At 38.5% G+C, this 19,205-nt stretch overlaps 1 protein-coding gene across 1 annotated transcript in view; it reads right to left on the bottom strand.

The window, feature by feature from the left end:
* LOC138259736 (sodium/hydrogen exchanger 2-like) overlaps nt 1–19,205 on the bottom strand; it is a 503,208-nt gene that overhangs the window by 97,728 nt on the left and 386,275 nt on the right. Inside the window, exon 7 of the mRNA XM_069207631.1 lies at nt 73–143. Coding sequence (XP_069063732.1) covers nt 73–143 — 71 coding nt within the window. The remainder of the gene's footprint in view (nt 1–72; nt 144–19,205) is intronic.

Here is a 19,205-nt window from a genome sequence, read left to right as displayed (position 1 = left end):
CAAATTTGTGCAGTTTCAGTTCACCCAAAATTACATTTTACCTACAATGATTATCTGTTGGCAGAATCTTACTTGTCTTTCCATGAGTATTGCCCCCAGTGTCCACAGACATCTTCAATGCCAGCCAGCAAATGGTCTAATACCTACAAGAGAAAGCAAAAAGTTGTAAAGCCGTGGGAGTCAGTTTCATGCCTAACATTTACAAGTCTCATAGTTATAATGTCACAGCTCTGAACAGCTGTACCACCTCCATGCATTTTGTGATGGATACAACCAACAGCCATACCACCTTCCCCTATGAATTTTACTCAGTCACTGCTGCATCCAGCCTGCTACTTATGGTTACACAACCAATGAATAAAAAGTTACTATTACTTACAATTGAACATTTTCTCTGGTATGCTCACTAATCAGTCTACCAGAAATTTAGACTTTCAATCAGTATCAAGTGAGATGACTGTTACTCTTTCTTCACAACGTGAACAAACATTGAAACACCAATAATTCTGACTTTTAAATGAGAGTACCTTCTCAGTCAATGATGGGTTTAGACATTCAGTAAGATATAAAGCTTGGACTCTGTCACTCCTCTTAGCTGTCATGTGTCAATTCATTCACCAACTGACTCATTCTAGCATTCATCCACTTACACAAAAGCAAAGAACTCACACACAGACTGAACAACATATGCACAAAGGGAATAAAAGTAGAAAACATGCTGCCACTAAAACATGGCCGGCATATCCTTGCAATAACAAAATTTTACGTAGCAGCGGGTGGATGCCTTGCAATAGTATTGTAAGTGGTATTTTGTTACATTAAAGCTACAGCATGGCCACCACATTTAGAACCAAAGTGTTGCGCATTGTGTAATGGTAAAACAGCAATTTCTGTGGGCAATACCATACTATGATAGCATGGTCTATAGACTGTAGCCTCACAGGTGTCAACAAGCATCTGGAAATGAAATGCCAGGTGCTAATACCAAGATATGTGTTCAACTTTGCCCTTTTTGCAGTCATCCCCAGACGTTTTCTCATCCTTTTCCAATTTTTGCTGAATTAATTTTTGTTGTCCTTAGGGCTCTGTGCACTTAACGAATACTAACTAGTGATAAAAGTCTTACGCTCCACCCTCTAAACATGGGAAAATTGCCTTATACCCAAGTGGTATACTTGTAAATCCCTATCAAATTGGTACTACAAGTGTCCAGGGCCTGTAAATTAAATGCTAATAGTGGGCCTGCCTCACTGATTGTGACTTTCACTTCAGTAGCCCTTTACACATGTCTCAGGCCTGCCATTGCAGTGCCTGTGTGTGCAGTTTTAAACTGCTGTTTCATTCCTGGCAAATTAAACCTTTTGCCAGGCTCAACCTGCCTTTTTAATACATATATGTCACTGCTAGGGTTGGCACTGGACAGCCCAGAGGACAGGGTGCATTGTATTTGAAACATAGGACAAGTACTTTTAGGTTTTGCATGTCCTGGTACTGAAAAACTCTTACATTCATTTTTCATTACTGCAAGGCCTACCTCTCCGATAGTATAACATCAGTTACCTTTCACAATTTAAAACTCTAACTTACGGAGAAGTTCGAATTTTAAATTGCAATACCGAAAGAGCCACTTTTAGAAAGTTGGCATTTTCTTACGTTACCCATTTGGTGCCTGAAATCTGCCTGGGTCACATGACTGGGTGTAGTTGGCAATTGGGCTTAATGTATTCTTTCTAGACAGTCATACACAATGAGAGCTCAGGTGTGACATATTGGGCCATCACTAGCAGCATGGGAGGGAGGAGCTGGGTGCAGCCCCAATTACACATGAATAGGCTGTGTCCTGTTTCCAAACAATGGGTTTAAGGACCCTGCATTTTCACTTCAGCCAGCTTAAAGCCAGGGCTGGGGAGGCAGGGAATTTCTTGCACTTCAATGACACTGTCTAGAAGCTATTCCCATCTTCTAGAACCAGGGCATCAGTTTAGAAAAGATGGACCTCAGACACCACTATTTCAGTACACTTTTGGATCTGAAGATACTCTGCTAGGAAGAAGGACTGCTGTGCTGCTGAAAGGACCACTCTGAAGGAGCTGCTGCCTTGCTGTGCTGACTTGCTGCATGCTGTCTTCTTGCCTGGGCAAAAAAAGCAGGTTCTGTAACTTCATCCTGAAACCAGGACCCCAGAGTGACTCAAAGGGCTAGTCTGCTGGCCTCCTAATAGGAGCCTCAGGGACATAACACGCTCCCCACATCTCCTAGACCCATCTCCAATGAGTTCCTGACCCTCAAGAGGTGCCTCTCAGGTCCTGGGCCCTTGGTGTGACTCTTGAGCTCCTAAAGTCAAGCTTTTGGGCTGTTTGTGACCACAAATAAGCACTTTAACACCACAACTGTGTTTCTCACATGAAAAATCAGGATCAGATGCTGGAAATCTATCCCTTCGCATAGCAAACATTGTCCACCTTTGTGGATGACGTACATGAGGCTCCGACCCGCCAGTCTGGGACACCCATCCTGCTCCTCACCTCACACTAACTACCACAAGTGATGCTCTTCTTGCTCCTGGTGAACTTTTCCATGTGAATGGGACTCTTGGCACAAAACGGGATAGGGTAGAGCTTCAGTTGAATTAATTTAGGGTCTGTTTCTGACCTGTGCTCCATTATGGTCAGCTTAAACTTTTGGACTTCACCTAGTCTGTCATGACCAGATAGCCATGGTTGGAACTTTGCTTTTAGGAGCTACAATGCAGATTATTCTTTAAAAATTCATAACTCCAGTTCTACTGATTGGACTGTTGTTGTTTTGGTCTTGTTTTATTTAATAGATGTTGCTCTATTTTCTAACCTGGGATCTTTTTGTGTGGTGTTTTCACTGTTTTAGTGCTGCACACATAGCTTACACATTGCCTCTAAATTAAGGCTGACTTCTCTGTGCCAAGCTACTGGGGTGGTGAGCACAGGTTAATATGGAGTTTTCTTGTGTCCTACCTGACTCAAATTGTGGCTGCTGCTTGACCAGGGCTCACACCCCAGTCAAGCAGTAACCCAATTCACAGCTATATATATATATATATATATATATATATATATATATATATATATATACATATATATATAGATATAGATATAGATATACATACATATACAACAAAGAGGTTTTCACCGCACTCCACGAAGTCTCAATACTGCAATTTATTTCAAAATAACAACCACCAACGCGTTTCAACTCCCCATGGAGTCTTGTTCACAGTGAATGAGTCCCTCTTCCCTTTTACTATTTATACTCAAAATTACTACATCAAACATAATGCATTATGGATATTGTAGTTTACATATATTACAAGACAAATTACAAATAAATGATTTTCTAAACTTAAAATTTAAAATTTAAAAATCCCATTTCCAATGCATGATACTATTCACTTGTGTTTTTCTCTGTTCTTCCAATCCTTTCTGATTTATAATTTCATAGTGTTTGTATTTATTATTTACCTTTTTCAATTTCACTATTTCTACTATCAAGTAGATGACACTCTTGCCTTTAACATTTATTTCATTGATCTTATTTATATATATGTGTGTGTAGGGTGTTGCTTCTGTATTACAGCATATTCTAATCTAATAATTAGTTGCTTTATATCTACATTAATCTGGAGAGATTTATTGCATTCATTCATCATCCTATTTTTACATTATAATATTTTTCTTATCTCTTATTTTATTCTATTGATTCCACATAAATATCAATGAATGCTTTTTCTCTCCATTTTGTTGGCTACCATCATTTAGCTATAATGTCAGATGGTTTAATGATAAGTAACCACCCTACACTACATGATTACTGTTGTTATCATATATTTTCAAAATCATAAATGTACATGTAGTTCCTCATCCATATTCAGTCGATAAGGCATTTTAGTATGGAGCTGAATAATGAGTTTACTCTCCATCTGGCGTAGCTTTCAAATTCTGTCACCCCCTCTCTCACTCTTTTTCATTTGCGCTATTCCCATGAATCTTAACGATCTCCAATCATTAGTGTGTGATCTGGCAAAATGTTTTGCCATGGTATAGCTCATATCTTTGTTAGTAATAGCTCTGGTATGTTCTAAGATCCTTTTCTTGAGCAGACATATTGTTCTGCCAATGTATCTCAATCCACACTCACATTCAAGCATGTATACTACATATTGGCTATCGCAAGTGATTCTCTGTGAAATATGTATGGCCTTACCATTATGATCCATATAGGTTTTCGTATTTTTTGCAATCTGGCACACTTTGCATTTGTTACATGTATAAAAGCCAGTTGCCTCATTCTTCAACCAATTCTTGAAATTGGTGCCACATAGTGGCTCTTTACTAATATATCTTTCAAAGAGCGTGACTTCCTTTACGATATTTGTGGTTTACAACCTATTCGTTTTGCCAAATCCTGATCACTTCTCAGTATTTTCCAGTGTTTTCTAAATATTGATTCTATGTCTTTACTTTCTTTACTGTAAGTGAGAATTAGACGAGGACACACTTCCTCCTTATCACTTTCTCTTTTCATACCCTTGTCTATCAATGTTTGTTGTCGAGATATCTTTTTCGCCCTCTTCTCACTCGATTCAATATTTGCTCTTAAACACCCACGGCGTTCAAATAGTTTACGGACCATGTTAAATTGTTTATCCATTTCTTTATCATTTGAGCAATTACGTCTCATTCTTAGAAATTCCCCAAATGGAATGCTCTTTATCATTGGTTTTGGGTGAAAGCTGCTCCCATGTAACACACTATTGGTAGATGTTGCTTTCCTGAATACAGTTGTATTGATTTGGTCATTCTCTATATACACTTTAATGTCTAGGAAATCGATTTGTTTCTCATTGATGTCATAAGTAAAACTCAAACCACATTCATTTTCATTCAAGATTTTGAAATACATGTCAAATTCTTCTTGGTGCCATTCCAGATCAAAAACAAATCATCAATATAGCGTAGCCATAAGACTACCTTATTCACATGCTCAGAGTATTCATCCTGCCATGCTATTTCTCTCTCCCACCAACCTAAAGTTAGGTTTGCATAACTTGGAGAGAGAGAAATACCCATGGCAGTTCCTCGCACCTGCTTATAGATATTTCTGTCAAATATTTAGATGTTGGTATTCAGACATAGCTCTACCATCTCCACTAACATTTCCGAATGTTTTTTTCTTAAATTTTTCTTTGTTGCAGGAAGAACTTCAATGCATTTAACCTTACTTCATGTCTAATTGAAGTATACAGTGATACTGCATCCACTGTCACTAACTTGTAACCTGATTGCCATTGAATGTCATCTATTATTCGTAGGAAATCTCCAGTATCCTTGATGTAGGAACTGAGAGAGGAAACCATTGGAGCAATTTAATAGTCAACATAGTTAAATATATTTTCAAACAGAGATCCATAGCCAGAGATGATGGGTCTTGCTGGAGGCTTTTTTAATGTTTTGTGAATCTTTGGAAGAAAGTAAATGGTAGGTAGAATCGGATGACTTGGATTTAAATATTTCAATTCTTCTTCATTTATCAATGATTCATTCCGCCATTTTTCCAACTTTTTAGTAATCAATTCCAGTATGTGATTTGTAGGATCATTTCTCAATTTTTCATAACTCATTGTCTCATTGCCTCTGTGACATAGTCATTTCGATTAAGAATCACAATATTTCCTCCCTTATCTGCAGGTTTGATAATGATACTTTCTTTGTCCGCCAGTTGTTGTAAGGCTTTTCGTTCCGTCATGGTTAAATTTTCACCTCTTTTAGTAGATTTAACATATTCTATATTCTCCAAATCGTTAATGACCATTTCATGAAATAGATCCACTTTATTTCCTGGAGTTAAAACAGGACAGAATTTTGAAGCTGGTTTAAAATTACTATATTCATGAATAGTTGTCGAAATTCCCATTGTTTCCAATATTTGATTCAAGGTCATTTCATCATCTTCCAAATTGTTCATTAAGTCATAACAGACTTTCATATCTTCTATTTGATCAATTGTCAAGCCCACATCTTCCTGTGTGTTTTGTTTGTCTCTAGATCTTGGTTGATGTTTACTAAAATGTTTCACTAACTTAAGAGGCCAGCCAAGAAACACACAATCAAATATAGAAAAATCAGAAGAGGTAAAAGAAAGAAAGAACTATCCCCTGCGCAACAGACAAAGGAAATAATAGAAGGTGTGGAAAAGATCGAAGAAGAGAAATTGGTGATAAATTTATCTGATCATATATTAACAAAGGAAGAAGAAAATTTACTAAACAAAGACCTATCTTTTTGTCCTGAATATCATGTGGATAGGGTTGAAACTAAAATAGACACGTATAAGTTTATTAGAAAAATTTATTTTCCTCTCTCAGTTCCTACATCAAGGGTACTGGAGATTTCCTGCGAATAATAGATGACATTCAATGGCAATCAGGTTACAAGTTAGTGACAGTGGATGCAGTATCACTGTATACTTCAATTAGACATGAAGTAGGGTTAAATGCATTGAAGTTCTTCCTGCGACAAAGACAAATTGAAGAAAAAAACCATTCTGAAATGTTAGTGGAGATGGTAGAGCTATGTCTGAATAACAACATATTCATATTTGACAAAACTATCTATAAGCAGGTGTGAGGAACTGCCATGGGTATTTCCCTCTCTCCAAGTTATGCAAACCTAACTTTAGGTTGGTGGGAGAGAGAAATAGCATGGCAGGATGAATACTCTGAGCATGTGAATAAGGTAGTCTTATGGCTACGCTATATTGATGATTTGTTTTTGATTTGGAATTGCACCAAGGAAGAATTTGACATGTATTTCAAAATCTTGAATGAAAATGAATGTGGTTTGAGTTTTACTTATGACATCAATGAGAAACAAATCGATTTCCTAGACATTAAAGTGTATATAGAGAATGATCAAATCAATACAACTGTATTCAGGAAAGCAACATCTACTAATAGTGTGTTACATGGGAGCAGCTTTCACCCAAAACCAATGATAAAGAGCATTCCATTTGGGGAATTTCTAAGAATGAGACGTAATTGCTCAAATGATAAAGAAATGGATAAACAATTTAACATGGTGCGTAAACGATTTGAACGCCGTGGGTATTTAAGGGCAAATATTGAATCGAGTGAGAAGAGGGCGAAAAAGATATCTCGACAACAAACATTGATAGACAAGGGTATGAAAAGAGAAAGTGATAAGGAGGAAGTGTGTCCTCGTCTAATTCTCACTTACAGTAAAGAAAGTAAAGACATAGAATCAATATTTAGAAAACACTGGAAAATACTGAGAAGTGATCAGGATTTGGCAAAAAGAATAGGTTGTAAACCACAAATATTGTATAGGAAGTCGTGCTCTTTGAAAGATATATTAGTAAAGAGCCACTATGTGGCACCAATTTCAAGAAATTGTTTGAAGAATGAGGCAACTGGCTTTTATAAATGTAACAAATGCAAAGTGTGCCAGACTGCAAAAAATACAAAAACCTATATGGATCATAATGGTAAGGCCATACATATTTCACAGAGAATCACTTGCGATAGCCAATATGTAGTATACATGCTTGAATGTGAGTGTGGATTGAGATACATTGGCAGTACAATATGTCCGCTCAAGAAAAGGATCTTAGAACATACCAGAGCTGTTACTAACAAAGATATGAGCAATACCATGGCAAAACATTTTGCGAGATCACACAATAATGATTGGAGATCGTTAAGATTCATGGGAATAGCGCAAATGAAAAAGAGTGAGAGAGGGGGTGACAGAATTCGAAAGCTACGCCAGATGGAGAGTAAACTCATTATTCAGCTCCATACTAAAATGCCTTATGGACTGAATATGGATGAGGAACTACATGCACATTTATGATTTTGAAAATATATGATAACAACATTAATCATGTAGTGTAGGGTGGTTACTTATCATTAAACTATCTGACATTATAGCTAAATGATGGTAGCCAACAAATTGGAGAGAAAAAGCATTCATTGATATTTATGTGGAATCAATAGAATAAAATAAGAGATAAGAAAAATATTATAATGTAACAATAGGATGATGAATGAATGCAATAAATCGCTCCAGATTAATGTAGATATAAAGCAACTAATTATTAGATAAGAATATGCTGTAATACAGAAGCAACACCCTACACACACATATATATATATAATATCAAAGAAATTAAAGTTAAAGGGCAAGAGTGTTATCTACTTGATAGTAGAAACAGTGAAATTGAAAACGGTAAATAATAAATACAAACAATATGAAATTATAAATCAGAAAGGATTGGAAGAACAGAGAAAAACACAAGTGAATAGTATCATACATTGGAAATGGGATTTTTAAATTTTAAATTTTTAGTTTAGAAAATCATTTATTTGTACTTTTTCTTGTAATATGTGTACACTACAATATCCATAATGCATTATGTTTGATGTAGTAATTTTGAGTATAAATAGTAAAAGGGAAGAGGGACTCATTCACTGTGAACAAGACTCCATGGGGAGTTGAAACGCGTTGGTGGTTGTTATTTTGAAATAAATTGCACTATTGAGACTTCATGGAGTGCGGTGAAAACCTCTTTGTTGTTTATACTTTACGAGACTGGTCCTCTCCGTCACTGGGCACCGGCAGTGGAGTGACCGCCCAGCAACCTTTAGACCACTTTGTTTGACATATATATATATATATATATATATATATATATATATATATATATATATATATATATATATATATATTCAAAAATACTTAAATTCACCAGTTATATGTATTTCTAGTAACCATAACTCATGCTCCACCATGCAGTCTTGTCATCAAATATGTAATTTCAGATGTTGCAATGATGTTATCAACAATGTCATAGAAAATGTCATGAGGGATATAACTTGGGGAATGATTAGCAGTGTATGGCGAGGATGCCAATTATAGTTACCTTCTGGGACAAGTTACAATTACTTGCAAGAACTATAACTGGTGAATTTCACAGTTTTTTTATTTAAAACATTACATTTTCACTGAAATTGGCACCTAACAATAACGTTACTTTAACCTTTGGTTTCTTTTTTTCCAATTAATTTTGAAGGGGTTTTTAATGTAGATAAGATATAATCATAATTTCTAACTTTAACCTTTGGTTTTTCAGTTATGTTTTAGGGTTTTTACCATATGTAAAGCCAACCACCTGCTGTGCAAAGACTTAACATAGGGTTGGCTGGAGGGCCAGGTCTATGGCGAAGTCCTTGGTCCAACACCCCCACTGGCAGCAAACGCCCCGTCCCCAACCCTTTATGGGCCCGATGGACCCCCATCCCTGGGGCCTATTTTAAGGAGAGGGGGACTTTCTGCCCCTTCCCTAAGACTTTAAAGCCCCGGGTAACCATCCCTCATGTTATCTCTGTGTTTAAAGGGGAAAGGAGTGAGTGGCCCCTCTCCCGAGCCTTTATGGCACTGGGAAGCCTATTCCCCCGGTCTTTCTTTTGAGTAAGAGGAGGGAGATATGTGTCCCCCTTTCTGAGCCTTTACAGCCACAGAGACCCCATCCTCCGAGGCCTCTCTTCAGTATCCAGCATTGCTCTTGCCCTGCGGGAGCAGCTGTTTTACATGCACCCGCAATTTGGAGCAATTTGAGTTTCCCTGCCCACAATAGTGCGAGCAGGGAAGCAAATATCGGCTACCACCCGGTAGGAGCATTCTGTTTGCCTCATCCCCTTTAAAATTAACATACCTGAAGCATGGAGGTCCCAGGGCCTGCAAAGGCTCAGGGAGGGTGCAGTGCATCACTTATTATATTTCATCCCTGAAGATAGAGTCTCCAGCAACAAAATTGGCTAGGGGAGAGGGGCTCCATGCACACCGACCTCCCCTAATAATGTTTTTAATTGACCGCGAGAGTTGGCCCACCCCACCTGTCATATAAATGTAAAAAAAAAAAGTGAAAAAAATACATTTGTTCTGCATTCCTGTGGGAGTACCGTGGGATTGTGGCATTATTTTTATTTTGGCCCCTAGTGGGGTCCCTCTGGGACTCCCCAACAAGGGCTAGGAAGGCAGGGTATCACTATTTTTAGCACAGGGGGACTAAATGCTTGATCCCAGATTTAAGAGGGATTAGCGCCATTCCAGCTCCACATTAGCATCATTTTATTTACACTAATGTGGCGTTGGAAGGCCAAAAATGTTGTGTCCTATATACAAAGTTGCTCAATGCTTACATTGTAACCCCTTCTGCCACATTATGCCTGCGCTGGGCACAATGTATGCAAGGGGGGTGTTCCAGAGCTGGGGGGCCGAAACAATGATGCAAAGAGATTTCTTTGCATCATTTTTATCTGCATTTTTAATGCCGGTTAAGAGTAGGCATTAAAGCAAGGCTCCCATTGTTTTCAATGGGTCTCTGGGTGCAGGGCCACTTTTCATGAATATGCCCCTTGGTTTCCAGTAACGGCTGCTCCAGCATCTTTTTTCATGTTCTGGCCAGCCAGGCAGGACGCTTTCTCCTGTAGAAGCAAGATGGGCCAAAGGAACAAAAGCCCCTTAAGACAATAAGAACACTATTATTTTTTAAGGTAAGCTCGCAGAACTCTCGCAAGAATCCCCGTAACCAAACTGTCCAGATATACAAATATTTTTGTACCTTAATTTACCTAAAACTACAGAACAGATTTACACAAAATCACAAACAGCATGCTTTCTATACCAAGATGCAGCCGTCTGACAAATGTGGTGTAATTGCGTTCAGAGGTTTCTGCAATACCGCATTCCAAAAAAGGCCATGTAAAATACATGGGTAAGTTGCATTTTACGATCCGCTGTTTTCTCGTACCCACTTGATGGATCACCTCAAAACCTTCCATGAGGTGGAAAGATAAATGAAGATTCGACAAATGCTGTGTGTCTGTCTGTGTCTGTGTGTGTGTGTATATATACATATATACATATATATATGTATATATAAATATATATATATACATATATTTATTATATATATATATATATATATATATATATATATATATATATATATATATATATATATATATATATATTTTCCTTATGGTATATTCTTATAATATGGTATTTAACTTAGCCATATTCAAAGATCCCTAGTTCTTTGGCAAGTATTTTTGTTTATTGGTGCTTAAATATTTACATCCCCATCAAGTAGCGCAATGTATCTATAGAATGCACAAGGATCTAATGGCCGGTGCTATATACTTAGTCAGGGTTTTTTCATAGTCTATACACTAGATAAAATATTTCAGTAGAGCAATATTTAAAACTCATATGTCCTGCATATACAAGATGGTTAGATGGCATTTGCCTTATATTGATATTACAGCAGTCATCTGCTGAATCTAAAGAAACATTTCCTCATTGCAATTTTTCTTGAATAATATTTGAAAAAATGAGAGAAGCAAATACTTGAATGAGGTGCACAGGCCTTTGTAAGTTATCACACGACTTCTGTTTTATATGTGTGACTCCACATAATATAATGATATTGTCATTTCTGTTATGTTTTGATTTAAAATGTGTAGGTGAGTCTTTTGGAGAAAGCTCTCTTCCTTTCATAGAATTTTACTTAAGATCCCTGGCATTAACTTTGTAATAATTTATAGTTTTGCTATCATTGTTTTAATCTTCCATTCACATATTATTGATTTTAGGTTGCTGAACATTTTACTAGTCTTATTTGTACGTATCCTACCATCTGCTGGTTGAATGTAACAATGTACAATTATATGAGGAAAACTGCAGATCACAACTCTCAAATTGGCTGACCAAATTAGCTGGCCAAATTAGCTGGCCGTGGCTGGAATATTTTGATGTAGACATCATTAGATGATGTAATAAAAAAAGTTGTAGAAACAAAATTGTGCTGCAAAAGGATCCTTGGTGGATCACCTTAATCCAGGAAGGATGCAGGAGTATGGCAAACAGCAAATCTTATCAGCTAACTCCATGGATTAAAATAGAGGAACCCATATTTTCATCTCTCCCATTTTGAGATGTGTTTGGACTTGTGATAATTCATGACAAGCACAAGGAAGTTGGGGAGCCAGAACCAATTCCCGAGGTAATGTGTAGAGATGGAAAATCCGCACATCCAAAACATGGCCCTGCAGATCTCACATCATCTCTAAATATTGAAGCAAGCATAGGAGATGCAGCTTCTATTTTGATATTTGGTCCATTTAGAAAATAAAACCCATTCCCATAGTGATGAAATGAGCACTGAGAACATGGGGCTCAGTGCTGAGCTTGGGGAAAAGAGGAGACAAAGACCACACTCTTCCTCCAAAGTCTTCAGAATACTATTTACGGGTGTAAACTATACAAAGGTCACAATGTGTGTCAAAAGGTGGTACTTGTGATTAGATCTTGCTGCAGGGGACTGGACCTGCTGTTTGAGACCTGTGTGAAGATCTAAAGGGATGGACCTGCTCTCACTTGTGCATGCAGGAGCAATTCTATGTTTTTTGCCTTAACGGGCGGGGAGAAACTTTTGTACTCCCACTCGGTGGGAAATTTTCAGCTCCCACCATGTGGAAGCACAGCAGTCTTCTCTGCCCACGTGGAGGCAACAATGATGTTCCAGGGAATGGGTCCTTGGGACACCAGAGCCAGCCCCGGGGTTTGACATTCCTGGGGCCATTCCAATGGCTAGGCGAGGGGGGCTGCAGGCCCCTCCCATAACTGTTGACACAGCCTGGCAAATGAGCTCCCAGAGGCCTGAAAATAGCCTGAGTGGATGGCCACCTTCCTCTTTTTTAAGTAATTGGTCTTGGGGGATGGGGTCCCCTGGCCTAACAATGGCCTGGAGGGGAGCATTTGCATGTGGCCCCCCTTTTTAAATGAAAGAGCCCCGGTGGCTCTGGTTCCAGGGGCCTAGAAAAAGCTCAGGGCGGGGTGCCAAATGCTCCTCTCCTTTCCAAATCTATTGAGCTGACTCTTGGACCCTTGCCCACCCTGTTTTTTCTATGTGCTGATCCTCTGCAAATTGTCAGTATTGTTTTTTGAAAATGTGCATTTGGCTCAAGGCTGATGAAGGTAGAGTTTCCCTACACTGCCCCCTAATGAAATTCATCAAGTCTACTTAATGGAAAAAACTATAATTTGCACCCCCATCATGCACCATGCTACCATTTTAGATGTCATCAGTGATGTTATCATTGATGTTATGGAACATGTAATGAGTGATGTAATATATGAACCAGTCTATTGGCCTATCAAAAAGTAACCATATTGTAAAGTAATCCTCAGAAATATACACATAGCAATGCATAATAGTTTTAGTCACACAAGCATTTAAAATAAAGTATTTTTATTTCAAATAACCATAATTGTGTCTTTGAATATTTATTTCGCACTCTTTGGGCCACAAAATGCAGTAAACCAAAAAGTGCCCCAACACCCCATCTGAAGAGTATTCAAACTCCAGCTTGGAGTGCTTTAAAAATATAGGAAAGCTCTCCTGGGATAATGCATTCTATTACCCAGGAGACTTAAAGATTTGTTTTTACTTTCTGGGGATCTGCTGTTCTCCTTGCAGTCCCGTACAACACTTATATAAATTGTTGGTGGTGACTCTGCCTCTCCTGGAGTACCACAACAATATAGTACATAACAATAAATTCCATGCAGGTGCATTATGGTGCACTCTTGAGGGGGACAGTGAATACAAAATGAGAGGCCTCACTGCTTCAATGATGAAGCAATGAGGCTGCAGCTATTAGGTTTTTTTTTTTGTTGGGTGGGTTCCATACAGGCCACCCACAGCCTAATTTGTTTTAAAACAATATGGCAGCATGGGGAAGCACTCCTGTGCTACCACTGTCCTTTTTAAAATATTATTTTAATTTATTTTTAGTGGGTGCATTGGTACCCCCTGTGGCATCCAACACATACATAAGTGTTGGGGGCAATGGGGGAGCCCCATGGTTCATGCAGCTCCACCGCCTCCCCTAGCAGCATCCATCCTTGGTGCTAGCAGGCGCTTCCTGTATTACTCTGCTCCTGCTCAGTGGGAGCAGCTTTTGTTTCTGCTCTCTCTGGAAGGAGCATGTTCTCTTCCAAGGAGAGCACAAGCAGGGAATTATGTTTGTGATCCCTGCCCTCACTCTCCCAGGCACGGGACAGAACAGTGTTCCTGACTCACCCCAAGGGCCTGGCCTATGGCAGGGTGGTTCCCTGAAAACACCACACCCCATTGGTAAAAAAACAGACTTAGGCCCCAGGAGATTGGGACACTGTGGCCATGAAATAGTTTGGGGTGGCACATGTCCCTCTCCCCTAACAGAAAAAAATGCATGACTCAGCCCTAGGGCCTGGCCTATGCCTATGGGTACTGGGGGAAACACCATTTGTTTCCCCCAGTACCCATGAGTCTTAAAATGACTGCCAAACCTCTATGTAGATCTTATCTTTCGATCTGCTGGACCTACGGTGTTATAGGCCTGATATATCTATAAATTTTGAACTTTAAATTCTCAACCACACCAAATTAATAAAAGTATTCTTTCTGAATCAAGATCCTGCTTTTTCCAGATTTGGTGTAGTTCCAATCACCATTTTAGCTGTAGCACTGTTTAGTTCAGCTATGGTAACTTGTATGGCAAAAGGCATTTCCGGACCTCCCTTTTTTCTCAGCCTTGCCCTTGTTTGACTGATCACCCAAAAACTTCCCAGGAAGGGGTTAAGGCCTGTGAAGTTTGGGAAGTTCCATGAAGATTTGTCAAATGGCCCTAAAGTTATTAGCAAACAAAAAAGAATTGATTTCTATGGAAACCTGATCCTATCTATAAATACATATGGCAACTGGCACTGTATTTTATTTTATATATTTGTATATATATATATATATATATATATATATATATATATACATATATATATATATATATATATATTACCTAGTGGCAGTCGCCACTTAATAGCTATAGTTAGGACCTAGTTTCTATATAAAAAGTGTTTTTTTTTATTGCCTATATCTTTGGAGCCGCTTGACGAATCTTCAAGGAACTTTACAAAACAATGTGCCAGTCACATCAGTTGCTGTCTGGAAAGTTTCATGATGATCCTTCTGAGAAAAGGGAGGGGGGGTCCCAAAACACATTTTCCCCACTCTTTTTTTCATAGGAATTTTGAACAGTGATAGCGCTGAAACTACTGGACGAAATTACACCAAATTTAGCAGGGAGGTAGGTCCCAGTCGAGAAGGACTCTTTTTTTGTTTTGGTGGAAATCCGTTCAGTAGTTTTTGAGAAATTAAGGGGAAAACATAGTTATATATAGAGAGACGCAAAGGATTCACAATCCCTCCCGATCACGTGCTGAGATCTGATTGGCTGACAACGCTTCAACAAGGAAGCCGTTGAAGTATTGTCAGCCATGTTGGGACTCGGCTTCAGCCAAGTCTCAGAAACAAAGGTAAAGGATACCTCTGAAGAATCTGAAGCAAGGGCACCACGAGGGAAGCATTAAGGCCTCCCCCGCAGTGCCAGATAGCCCATTTTAGGCTTGTGTTAAAATGAAAAATTAAAGGGCTCTCCCATTAAGAGCTAAAAAAATTTTTTTAAAAAAGCAAACAAATAACTCAGTGTGAAGGTCACATACCTTCACACTGAGCGTTGAGGGTTCGAGTCCAGCTGGACTTGTTTATTGACATCGTTTATGTTTTTTTATCTACAAATCTTTAAGGTTCATACTGAAAGGTAACATTTCTCTTTTTAAATTAGAAATATATTTTTATTTTTAATTTGTCCAGAAATATCTCATTCTAAGTATGTCATATATCAAAGCCTAAAAAAACTCTATCTCTGTCCCTCTCACTCTTTTTCTCTCTTTCAATCTTTCTCTCACTCTCACACTCACTCACTTTGGCACAGACTCACAGACCTCACTCAGACATTCACACAATTATCCACATACCAACTCAGACCCTTGTGCACCCAGTCACAGCCCCAGTCAGACCGTCACGCACCCACTCACAGACCCACTCAGACTATCACACACCCATTCACAGACACACTGACACCCACATGCACCCACACACAGACCTGCACACACTGACGGACCAGCTAAAACACTTATGAACGCCCTCTCACACCCAGACAGGCAATCTGACAGCCAATCCCGTCCCCTGATACATCCTCTCACACCTATTTTCACACCCTGAGAGGCTGCAGCCAACTCCTGCAATGCACGGCCAAGCTGTGCACAGCATGGGGTTGGGTAGTTAGGGGGGCTGACTGCAGGGTCTGGCTCCCCTTTGCATGGGTGAAGGCAGTGCACAGTGCAAGGTTGGATGCTTATAGGAGGTTGGCCGTGCGCAGCAGTGGTTGGACTATCATATAGTAATGAAAATTACTACACATTAAAAAAAATACAAATTCACTGAAAAAAACAAAGGTTACAGGGACGTTATAGTTAGGCTCACATTTTAAAAGTACAAAATGTTAGAAATACACCAGTTATAGTTATAGTTACCTCATGTAACTATAACTTGTGCCCTCGCCATGCACTGCTAATAACCCCACAAATTACAGCATTCATGATATCTTTGATAACATCTTTGATAATATCAATGTAATATTTGCAGTAAAATGTTTGATGAAAAAACTGTGCATGGCGGGGGCACGAGTTATAGTTACCTTAGGGCACGAGTTATAGTTACTTGAGACAACTCTAACCATAAGTGTTTAATTTCCATGGTAAAATGTGAGCCTAACTATAACATCCCTGTAACCTTTGATTTTTTAAGTGTATATATATATATATATGTATATATTTATATATATATTTATATATACATAAATATATAAATATATATGCACAAACTCATCTGCCCTCTTTTAGGGGGCATAACTGGTGCTTTTCCATGACTGTTTTGCATGGTGGTGCAGGTCCACTGCAGGGTAAGCCTTTAAACTTTCAAATCCTCCGATATCCCATTCCCAGAATGGAAAAGACCACACCTAAAGCAGGATATACAATCCTGTTTATTTCCAAAAAGAGAATCAGCAACAATGCCCAAAGCGATATGGATTATTTATGGCATAAGATTTTCTCCCTGTCTCTTCCACACTCTGATTTGGGCACATGGTCAATGGCATAATATTTCATTTGTTGCCAATCGCTATTGTGTGCCTGATTTGATATGTTTCACTACTGCATAGCTCCTATCACAGTTAACCATCAACCAAATATGTTTCAATATCTTTTTTTTTGGTTAGCACACTGCTTCCAACATATTTCAGACTGCATGGACATTATATAATGTAGATTGTGATCCTGCTTCTACATGTGATGTGTTGATTAATTTTCCTGCACTGGTTATTGGCTATTTGATATTCCATTTTGTTTATACCAATTGTGTACCGTTTGCAGCTTATACACTTCCAAAAGCTTGGTTTCTGCAGCCATGTCTGCTTCTGGTTGCTATAATGACTCTTCCCCCAAACTGGGTACTCTTCTGAAAGTAGTTTGTGGCTTGTCACCAATCAGTTGTGGGATCCATGTTTAATACTGTCCTGTGTTTAGACATTATTTTCCGGACCTCAGTAGATTCCCTCGAGTGTGTAGTGATTAATCAAAGTTTTGAATCTCCTTGTGCAACCTCCCTTTGCTTATGCACCAATGTTGATTTGTCAATGTCTTGCATTTTTGTCACTGCCTTCTTTATACATCGAGGGGGATATTTGCATGTTCAAATCTCCTTGATGAGTCCTGCAAGTTCTTTTCCAATTCCTTGGGCTCCAAACAAATTATTTTAATTCTGACAAACTCTCCATATGGGATGCTCCATTTAGTACAAAGTAGATGAAAACTCTACACATGCAATACATAGTTCATGGCAGTACTTTTTCTATGAAGGGTGATATGAACTTTGTTCTCACTGAAGTGATAGTTATCTAGTGAATATCAGGTCATGCTTTGGGTGACGGTACTTTACTAGTACCATAATGCAATGGCTGCAGACAGGTGTAGTATGAATGGAAGATAAGGCCCACTGCGGAGAGAAGCAGATTTTGGCTGCTTGATGTTAGAAAGTAGGGGCATTTGAGCATTTGAATATTGAGATGCATGTGATCAATTACGTTTATGACACTGCATGTAAGGAACATGTTGCAGACATATATAAAGTGAAAAAGAAATGTGAATATGAAGTGCGTCACTGCACACTACCAGTACCAGAATGCATCAGCTAGAGTGCCCATTCAGCTTTGGTATAAATTGTGGGAGAAAAAGTAAAATGTATGGTAATACGCTATGTTATGAATAATTGTGGGATGGGAAAAGTTAATAAATTGGGAAACATAAAGGAACGAAGGAAAATGCATAAATATATTTTCTTAAAATGTGTTAAAGGGATACATAAACATGAAGATAGGACTTTCCAAATGTTAGCCTGCGATCAAGGTCTTGGTGTCCAAACACATTGGACATTGTTCCTGATTCTCTTTTTGGAAATAAACAGGAATGTATAGCCGGCTTCAAGTGTGGTCTTTTCCTCCCCTGCAACAGGGTATGGGAGGATCTGAAAAAAAATATATATATAATATTTGGGTCTATATAAATATATATTCATACATATATATATATACATATATATATATATATATATATATATATATATATATATATATATACACAGAGAGAGAGAGAGAGAGAGACATATATATAGATAGATATAGATGTATTTAAATCAGTCATATGATTTGTTGTGTTATATATATTTAGTCAGGAATTAGAGTTCGCCCTCAAACTTAAAGTGCTCATCTGGAGATTGCTCATTTGCCACACTTCTGATGTCTGACCAATTGCTCTCATCCAAGACTCTGTCTTCAGGAGCATTATAACTTTTTGGTAAGAAGTGTTTCTTCATCCTAATGATTGTCGATCTGTTCACATTACAACACGAGAGACTGGACTTTCTGAATGTAAGTGCTGCCCTAGCTGAACTGAACACACGCTCTGAAGACACACTAGCTACTGATCATTCTATATGCTTCATTGTTTGCCTCCTGAGCCCTGGCCACTGCTTCTTCTTATCATGCAAATAGGTCAATGGGTCTTGATCCAGGTATATCTCTGTTGGGACATCAATATAGTCTAGGACCATTTTCTCAACTGGCATTGGTGCTACTGCTTACTGACCCTTTG

Source organism: Pleurodeles waltl, chromosome 2_1 (genome assembly GCF_031143425.1).
Source record: "Pleurodeles waltl isolate 20211129_DDA chromosome 2_1, aPleWal1.hap1.20221129, whole genome shotgun sequence".
NCBI classification, from domain to species: Eukaryota; Metazoa; Chordata; class Amphibia; order Caudata; family Salamandridae; genus Pleurodeles; species Pleurodeles waltl.
This window is presented reverse-complemented; position numbering and strand designations above follow the sequence as displayed.